Source organism: Arachis ipaensis, chromosome B09 (genome assembly GCF_000816755.2).
Source record: "Arachis ipaensis cultivar K30076 chromosome B09, Araip1.1, whole genome shotgun sequence".
NCBI lineage: Eukaryota > Viridiplantae > Streptophyta > Magnoliopsida > Fabales > Fabaceae > Arachis > Arachis ipaensis.
This window is the reverse complement of record NC_029793.2, coordinates 138,114,175-138,124,344: the sequence shown is the minus strand read 5'-3', so window position 1 is coordinate 138,124,344 and position 10,170 is coordinate 138,114,175. Positions and strand designations below refer to the sequence as shown.

The 10,170-nt window shown below is 35.7% G+C and overlaps 1 protein-coding gene across 1 annotated transcript in view; it reads left to right on the top strand.

Annotated features, from left to right (window-relative positions):
- Positions 1-2,964, top strand: part of LOC107617612 — a 4,229-nt gene extending 1,265 nt beyond the window's left edge. Inside the window, exons 2-3 of the mRNA XM_016319416.2 lie at positions 443-847; positions 2,395-2,964. Coding sequence (XP_016174902.2) covers positions 443-847; positions 2,395-2,607 — 618 coding nt within the window. The 3' untranslated portion in view covers positions 2,608-2,964. The remainder of the gene's footprint in view (positions 1-442; positions 848-2,394) is intronic.

Below are 10,170 nucleotides of genomic sequence, written 5' to 3'. Positions count from 1 at the left end.
TCGTTAGAATGAAGAGAAGAATAGCTACATAATCCTTTTTCCGTACACAGCAACATAGTCTATTTTGATACATACAATCATCCATCTAATTTCATATATGATATATGATGATGATTTAAATTTTTTTTTTCAATTCTATGAAGAAAAAAAAAAAAAGAATCATATTCTTTTGTTCCATCTAACCTTCCCCAATCCCCATTCTCTCAAACTTTATTAGTATATATGATTAATACTAGCAAAATTTATATACTTACATTTTATAATTAGCTAAAAAGAACATCGATATTGATTAAAATAATTAAAATATAAGTTTTGATTAAAATATTTACTTTGAGGAGGAAAAAAAAAAAGGGTTTTGTATTTTCACTATTTTGTATTAGATTTGAGTGTGAAGCTTAATTACTCATAGAATCATACTCATCTTCCATATTCAAAAATTCAGAATTCAGATCAGAGCGTTACGACGGAAACATATATAAACTCCATGGAGGAAGAGAAAGCACCCTTGATCGGAGAAATCGAGGAAGTAGACGCAACCGCCACAGCCCCCACGACGACGACGGATGAGGTGTCGCCGAAGAAGCAGGTGCGGACGAAGGTGCCGGAGGTGGAGATCCATCTGTACCGGCAAGGGAAGGGACCCATAGCGGTGTTCAAGTCGAACCTTGGTGGTTGGGAACAGGACCAGCTGGAAGTGCGTGAAATTCTCGAAAAGTACGGACTCAAATCCATCTTCGTCTTTAACCCTCAGTCCGGTCGCGGCGTCCCCATCCGCTTCCACCGAAATGGGAGGTCCATCCTCACTTACCACGACGGTGCTACTGTTTATGTTGATGGCGAACCTAAGGTACCCTCTCCTTTCTGAGTGATTGCTTTGGGATCTAACTAAGAAGGAAATTTGATATTTTTGTTTGAGTTTAATGCTTGCTTTATTATTATGTTGGTAACAATTGGGGAAAGAAAGGATATTTAGCTGTTTTAGTGTAACTTGTAAGATGAACAATCCAATCATACGAAACTTATATTCAGATCGGTTAAGACAGGGATCATCCCAATTCATCAATCCAAGTAACAGAACAATGAAAATCTACTTTTAGTTGTGGTGATGAGAAAAGTACTTCTCCATAAACAGGATCAAAATTGGAAGCGGTAGAAGCAGAAGCAGAAGCATTCGCCGTAATTTGGAGAAACTATGGTCAAAATTCAGAATAGGGAGAGGAGAACTGGAGAAGGTTCATAGAGTAGGCTGGCCATACCACACTAAACATGTTACATGCCCTTCTCAAATTAGTTTTCCCTTCTTTCTAGTACACCCTTCCTTAGAAATTGTGCCTATAAGTCTATGGCAATACTCATTGGAATGAGAAAAAAATAAAAGCTCATAGGTAATGGATGTAAGAAGAACCTCAAGTGTGTTTCATCCATTTGAGGGGGGAATTCAATAGTTTGAATTCGATTGGTTACCATAACGAGAAGAAACACAGATTGCGTTGGTCTTTTGAAGCTCTGAAATTTTTTATACATATACATTAGGGCGAGTATTTAATACCTTTTGGTATCTTACTATGAATAAAACTATCCAATTTTTTTTGGCTCATGAGTTGTTCTACCTATATTATCTATCAGAGTATAGAGAAGAATGTGTATAGCCAACATTCACCATTAGAGGCTTCATTGAACAAGCAATTATGTATGAAGGTAGCCACAGAAATTTATGTACTTGACCTTAAGGACCAAAAAACAATTTCTTTTTTTCCGGGTTTTAATGAGAAAAATACTCTTGCAAGGTTTCTCTTAACGTGGGATTTAAGATTCATCTATATTATGTCATATGGACTCAGCACATCTTTCTTCTAGGTGTGTTTGTGCGTTCAGTTTTTTTTTTTCTTTTTCAAAAAAAAAGGGGGTGCTCTATACATGTTTATGTTGGTACCTTTTTGGATTGCTTATGTGGTTTTTGTGCGGTTGATCCATTCCTTTTTGGACTTTATCTTTGTTGAATAAGAAGGATGGAGGAGATGATGAGTTTCCTACGTCCAAGATAAAACCTTTATAAGATATAGCATTCTTTACATTTTCTAGATGGATGCTTTATGTCAGTGGTGATAGGAAATATAATCTCAATATGGACATGATACATGATAGGACGCAATGGTATTGTTTGATCTATGTAATCTACCACACCTAGTTGTGATTGATTCTTTATGTAAGTGGTGATAGGAAATAAGATTCTGAAAATAAGCAATGCTTAAACAAGCATGGGGACTTAAGTATCTCTATAGTTAAATGCACTCTGAGGAACTTAGATGGTAATAAGGCACCTTGTTTCATTTCTTATTAACTGAGGTCCATCAAACTAAAGGTGTTTCTCTTCTGTGTAACCTTCAATTGCAGGACTCGGTACTTAAACCAGTGACCAGGATCTTGATCGGGGTGCTTGTAATAACATTTATGATAGCCCTAGTTTCAAGGGACACTCCAGAATGGATCAAGAAATATAACATCTTGGGCACAAACTCCTCTCCATGGGTGCTGGCTTGTATAGTGATTGTTTTCACCCGCATGAGGAAGAGAACTAAAGATTTTCTGAAAAAGTATGGTTGGTGAATGGAAGGGATGGATGCTTTTGTGTAAGGCTTTTCATGCTTTTCTGTTTATGCTTTCAGTTCTTTCAAGAAGTTGACATTTTTTACGATGAAATGTGTCATCATCAATGGTATAGGATAAATGTCACGTTATCTGATGATACTGCATAATAGTTGCTCTTGTTCAGCAAGCATACAATTGTCCATTTTTGTACTACTTTCTTTTTTTTTGTTATTTTTTTAAATCCTTAGAAGCATATCTGATGAGAGTGGAAAACAATGTATTTGTGCTCTGCATCTTACGTTAGGAATCTTACTTATGAGCCAAGTTACGATCTGGGTAAGCAAAAAATAAAACAGATAATCGGTTCTGTATTTATATCATGCAGCCAAATTATTTGATTAGAATGGCGAGAAAATAAATGAAAATGAAAATTTTCTTATCCATCTCTCCCGGGTTTGATATTCACTACGGAATGGCAATAAAACTTGTTTGCTTGAGGGAATGGCAATAAAACTTGTTTGCTTGAGAGGGTCGCCCACTTTGTATTTCTGTAGTACTTGAGGGATTAGTCATTGGACTTCCGACTTGATGGATACCTGGTGCAAATCAAATAGGTATATATACATATATATACCAGCGTAATGTGTCTATTAATTTGTTCTTTTATTTACTATCAAAATAATAAATTTGTGATTAGTCAAGATAAAAATCACCTTACACTATAATTAAGAGGGCTTGGTTCAAATCTTAGAATTACAAAAACTAATTTTTATGGATATATATAACATAACATTTTAAGAACAAAAATTTGTGCATCAAAACTTTTTCAATACCCATTATATAGGAAGTATAGATATAAGTTAATAACTATTCACAGTAAAAATGATTATTCTTAACTATTATAACTCAAATTCAAGAAAAAAAAAATACTGATTTTAGATTTAAAAAACTTGAATTTGATGATTAATACTCTATAACATTTGATTTTGTTGTTTAAAATTTTAAAATCTAAATCAAATTTAACACAATTTAGTGGTTATTCATTTTATTTTAAATTTAAACATAAATTGAATCAATGGAACCAGTATATCTTACGAGGATTTGACTTTAGAAATTAAAAAAAAAAAAAAAAAAGATCATCTATCACTGCATGAAACATAACATTCATCGTTAAAGTAAAGGCAATAGAATCATGAGAATTGAGGGCCGGAGATTATGGTGGTGTCTATGACTTGCAGACAATCTTGAGTGTCGTGACGTTCTTTGCCGGAAGCCTCGGCAATATTTCAGCTATCAGCTCATCTAGAAGGACTGGTGGCGGCGGAGGAAGGCGTTTGACGGCATTGGCTAAGTTGCTCATTATTCTTTGCAACGGTGCCACACAACATCCTCAATAGGAGCCAATGCGTATGGTAAGAGGAGGACGATGGGCAATGACTGATGATACGTAAAGCATCATTATGTGGTTCAATGATACAGTTTGTGCATTTGGTATGAAAGGAGAAATGACCTTTTAAACCTTTGGTTCAATTTTAGTGTGGATTCGGATATTGGGTCTTTCGATATGCTACTACCAGAAACAGGCCATATGTTCAAATTAATCTAGAATTACCGATGGTTAAAAAGATTATTGTTGAAAGCGTTCCACATGACGTAGAAAAGACCCAAACGGGGGCACCGATGCCCGCAAAATCACATCCATCTCTTCAAAGAAAGGTTGCAATGGAAACTTTTGAAGTCTTTTTGGGAGCGTCTTGGGTATTTCCAGGTTGGGATTGTAGAAGCTGTGAGGCACAAGGGAGGAATTTGGTTCCTATCCTCCTTGCAGGGTGCCAGTTGTAAAGTGATTGATGTTTTTGAGCAATGTCTGACGGTTGATGTTCAGTATGACAATTTAACTTGGAGGTGCAATGGAATTTATGGCAGCTCACAATTTAGTAATAGAGTCCTTCTCTGGGATAACCTTGTTTCTCATAGTCAACTTATCATAGACCTTGGATTTTACTTGGTGATTTCAATAAAGTTCTTTACTCGTATGAAGTTAAAAGTTGTCAAATTTTGGGTGATTGTAGACTCTTTGATCTGAAATTGATTGGTAAGAAGTTTTTGTGATATCACCGCTAGGGGTGTCAAAAATTTTTAGGAGGTGGGAATCCCCGCGGGGATCGCCCTGAATGGGGCCTTAGTGGTGGAGAATTTTTTCTGTGGAAATGGGGATGGGGAGCGAAATTCTCCCAAGACAGGCGCGGGGATCCAAGCGGGGATTCCCGCCCCATCCCCAATAATTCCCCGAATTTTTTAACTTACTTAATAACCCTTACTTTATTTCTAATATAGGAGTTCTTTTAGTAATTTCATTCATTGAAAAATCCTAACCCTATTGTTCAAGATTTTATTTTATGAACTATGATTTGCTATGTTATATTTCTAGACTTATAATCTTGGATAAGATATGTTTGTGTGTTTGTAATAATATTTTGTAGTTTATTTTTTGGTTTTTTTTATATTCTTTATTATAATTTTCATATGAATGTTAAACATAGGGAGATGGGGAATGGGGCCCCGCGGAAAATGCGGGGAATGCAGAGAATGGGGATGGGGACAATTATTCTCTCATGGCGGGGAACGTGGCAGGGACGGGGAGCAGGGAGGCATCCCCTGCCCCCGCCCCACCCCATTGACATCCCTAATCACCGCATTCAAAATTCTCTTGATGTGGCAAAAAAACTAGACAAAATTTTTATTAATGGTGATTGGTCATTTGGGTTTTCGAAGGCTTATGCTGAAATTCTTAATAGACTTCAATCTAATCATTGTCTTATCCTTGTGCGTTGTAAAAGTCATTCGCAACTTAAAGGGAATAAACTCTTTCGTTTCATTGCAACTTGGACAACTCACCCCAAATACAAGGAGATTGTGGCCCGATCTTGGCGGTCAGGTAATTCTGGGATCCATAACAAATTGTCTGAAGTGTAGAAGAATTCGTCTGAGTTTAATTCTAAGGTTTTCGGCAACATTTTTATTCGAAAAAGTGATATGAAGTGGAAAATTAGCTACATTCAAAAGTACTTGGAAGTGGTTGATAGCCTATCTCTGAGATTGAAAGAACAGAGGTTGAATGAAGCTTATAACAACATTTTAGTACAAGAACTTCTATAGTTTTAGAAATTAAGAGAACACTGGGTAGGTTTGGGGACAAGAATATAAGTTTTTTTTTTTTCATATTCAGACTCTAGTGCACTGGAAAAATAACAAGATTCATGATCTTTTTCTTAATGATAGTGTTTGGAAAACAGATTCAAAGGTACTTAGTTGTGAAGCAGAGTTTTTCTATCGAGGTTTATTTTGCCATATAGAGGACGTCGATTTGGGAAGCTTAGGCAGTGCTCCTATGCCTTCTCTTAGTAAAGAAGCTTGTTTGGGTTTTATAGCGCCGGTTACCATGGAGGAAATTAAGTCAGCCGTTTTTAACACGAGCTCCTTTAAAACCCCTGGACCTGATGGTTTCCAAGCTTTTTTCTTTAAAGAGTACTAGGAGACAGTTGGTGTTGATATGTGGAACATGATTCGGCCGGCATTTTCAGGTGATACAATCAATCCTAAGATGACAGAAACATTAATTGTCTTTATTCCTAAGGTGGAAGTGCCACATCCATGAAAGATTTCAGACCTATTAGTCTTTACAATGTGATTTACAAGATTAGGAGTGTTCATAGATCGGATCCAATCCGCATATCTGCGGTGTTTATCCGAATCCGACCCAAAAATTGCGGATATGGATCCGATCCACAAGGCTATTGGATCAGATCGCGGATTTTATGTAGGTAACCACATATCCGCGTATCCGCAAAAATAAAGAAATTAATAAGTAAATATTTTTTTATGTTTTATTTCAACTAATAATTATCATATATGTTGTATTATTTTAACTTATTATTTAAGAAAAGTGTGTTTAATATTATTTTAAGAGTAAACATATTTAAAAGAATAGAAAAAATAAATTTTATTGATATTTTTAAATAAAAATAACCTTTTAAAATATTTTTACGTTTTGCGGATATTTTTCCTATCCAATCCAATCGGATCCGCAAATGTGTGGATCGGATCTGATCGGATCCAAACTTAAAAACTGCGGATATTGGATTTGATCCGATGATTTTAGTGCGGATCGGATCGAAATTTTAGCTATATCCAATCCGATCCGCGTTCACCCCTATACAAGATTATCACAAAAGTGTTGCTTAATAGACTTCGTCCTTACCTTTCTGACATTGTGGGTCTTCTTCAAAGACGGTTTATACCAGGAAGGGGGTCTTCTGATAATATTATTGCACAAGAATTCTTCATTTCATGAAGCATACTAAGTCGAGGAAAGGTACTTTAACGTTTAAAATTGATCTAGAAAAAGTACATGACAGGGTTGACTGGAGATTTTTGGAGCAAACTCTGCAAAGTTTTGGGTTTCCTAACCTCACTGTCAGGCTGATTATGAATTGATCACAGCTTCCTCTTTATCAATTCTTTGGAATGGTGATAGATTGACGGGTTTCTCTCCTAGGCGTGGCCTTAGGCAGAATGACCCAATGTCACCATACCTTTTTGTGTTGTGTATGGAGCGTTTGGCTTGCTTTATTAATCAGCAGGTTGAGATGGGAAGTTAGGATCTAGTGGCAGTTTCTAGAGAAGGACCTAGGATATTGCACTTAATGTTTGCTGATGATTTACTTCTTTTTTGTAAAGCAAGGAAAAGTCAAGTGAAAAATGTTTTGTCCATTATGAATAAGTTCTGCAAAACTTCTAGATGAAAATAAATGTTGAAAAATTCAAAGCATTGTGCTCCAAGAATGTATTAGCAAAGAGAAGAGATATGCTTATAGGTGTATCCTCTATAAAATTTGTGCAGGATTTAGGGAATTATCTTGGGATTAATCTCAACCATTCCAGAGTTAATCGAGCCTCTTTTAATGAAGTTTTCGATAAAGTTAGGAGAAGGCTAGCCAACTAGAGGGGTAGATTACTCAATATGGTTGGAAGACTTTGTTTGGTTAATTTAATGATTGTTGTTATCCCTACCTACTACATGCAAGTGTCTCTCTTCCCGAAAGGCATTACAGGTAAAATAGAATCTATGATGAGAAATTTTCTTTAAAAAGGTCAGGCTTATGGTAGAGGATTAAATCTAGTTAGTTGGAAGGTTTTGATTACGTTTAAGAAGTACAGGAGTTTGGGAATTAAAGATCCCTATTGTGCAAATATTGCTTTGCTCGGGAAATTAGTGTGCAATTCTTTCATCAAACGAATAAGCTATGAGCCAAAGTGTTGGCTGCCAAATATAAATCTTCCCATGATGCTAGATGTGATTTCTCGCCAGGTAAGGGCTCTCATGTTTGGAAAAACTTATGTAAAGCTTTCGGTGTGTTGCGGGATGGTTTTGCTTGGTGTATAGATGGTCTTGATTAGAACGTTTGGTTTGCTAATTGGAGGAAAGAAGAGCCGCTAGCCTTTGAGGTAGACTATGTGCACATTTATGATTTGAACCTTCATGTTTTGAATTTGTGGTCGAACGACAAGTGACATTTTGAGATCTTCTATTCCCCTTTAAGCTAGAATTTGAAGCACAACATCGTTTCTTACAATTCAGATTCTCAAGCGGATTCGAAATTGGATTGGTATTGATCTGGGGCTAACTCTAAGGTATACAACATAAGTAATGGCTATTTGTGTTTGAGCAAGAAGAAAATCGGTTGGGAGGAGAAGGGGATGTGGCTGTGGCCTTGGCGCCTTCAAGTTCCAGAAAAACACAAACTCTTGGCATGGCTCTGTTTTAGAGAGACTCTTCCCACTACAGCTCTTAGATTCAAGAGAGGGTTGTTGAATTCATATTTGTGTCCCAGGTGCCTTTCTTCTCGGGTGTTGGTGTTGCATTGTATTCGAAAATGTCCCAAAGCTCAATTAGTTTGACAGAATTTAAAGATTTCTCAATTTCTAGGGGATATGGCTGCTTGGTTCTTGAAGCATAGTAAAGAGCACCCTTTCAAGTTCTTTTTTGGTACTTTGGTAGCTTTAGTGAGTAAGGAATAATGATATTTTCAATGATGGAAAACCTTGGTCTGCTGACAAGGTGACAGGTACGGCTTTAGCTTCCGAGAATGAGCTTATAAACATCTTTGAATTGCAGCTGGTTTCCATGCCTTTATCTATGAGTAGTTCTTGGGGTCCTCCTTCTGTGGGCACTTTTAAGATTAACTGCGATGCTAGTTATTTTAGAAATGATAATTGACTTGGCTTTGTTTGTGTTATCAGAGACTGGAATGGTAATTTGTAGAGAAGTTGTCGTGGTGTTTTGGATAGTAATTTAGTCATTCATGGAGAGCTATTTGCTATTTAGCGGGATTACCTTCTAGCTTGGGATTTAGGATAGAGGAATGTTGTTTGTGAAATTGATTGTGTGGAGGAATTTACTCTTATCAATAATCATTACAGGGGTAGCAATTCTGCTGAGTTCTTGGTTTAGAAAATCCGTGACATTATGAGTTGGAAGTGGCGAGCTAAGCTTCGTTTAATCTTACGGAATGCGAATAGGATGGCCGATAACATGGCAAAGATAGAGCTAACTTTGAGTCATGAACATGTGGTGCTCCTTGCTCCTTGGAAGGAGTTTGAGAATTGTTTATGTCAAGACTACTCTTTTAGTAGATAGTCCTTCGATCTGTCTTAATTCTTTTATTTCTTTTCTTTTTTTTTTGTTAATTTATTTTCAGTCACAAAAAAAATTATTATTATTATATTATTCTACAACGGGTAGCATTTTGGCACCAAAAATACTAACGTGGCGTATTCTGGTGCCAGTATGCATACCTTTCTGTTCTCAATTTATTTTAAGAAAGTATATTCTTTATAATTATATATGAAAATCAACCTTTAATGCATAACTAGACTAATTGTCAATTATTAATATTTTCAATCATTCTAATTATATTAATTATTAATCATTCTAATTATCAATCATAATAATATAATTTGTAATCAAACATAATCGATGGTAAATTGATATTAATACTAATAATAAAAAATTAACTGTAAATTGATAATTCTAGTTGCCATAAATATGATATTAACGTAAATAACTTTGTTAAAATGATCTATAATGCATGCTTTCGGTTGTACCATTTGACTATTTTCTGAAAAAGATAGGGTTGTAGCGGGTGAAAACCTAACCACACGGTCTCACCAAAGAGTTTCAGAGTTGTCATAATAAGATATTTAAAGAGAAATCTATTTAAGCTCAGTGATTATTGTTCGTCCTTTGAATCCTTTAAAAACCAACTAGTTATCCAAAAACCCTTTTCGAAAATCAATACCTAAATATCCAGAAATCCAAAACATTTCTTTTCTTATAAGAAAAATCTTATTCAGAAGCCAATCACAAATCATTCAACGCAATCATCAATTCAGCACCAAAGCTCATTCTCAAAAGTAGCACACCAGGACAAACACAGACAAAACAGACAAGAAAAGTACAGGTTTAGGTAGCAGTTAATAATAGTTTAACAATTAGGCAAACCAACACAAATTCAAACC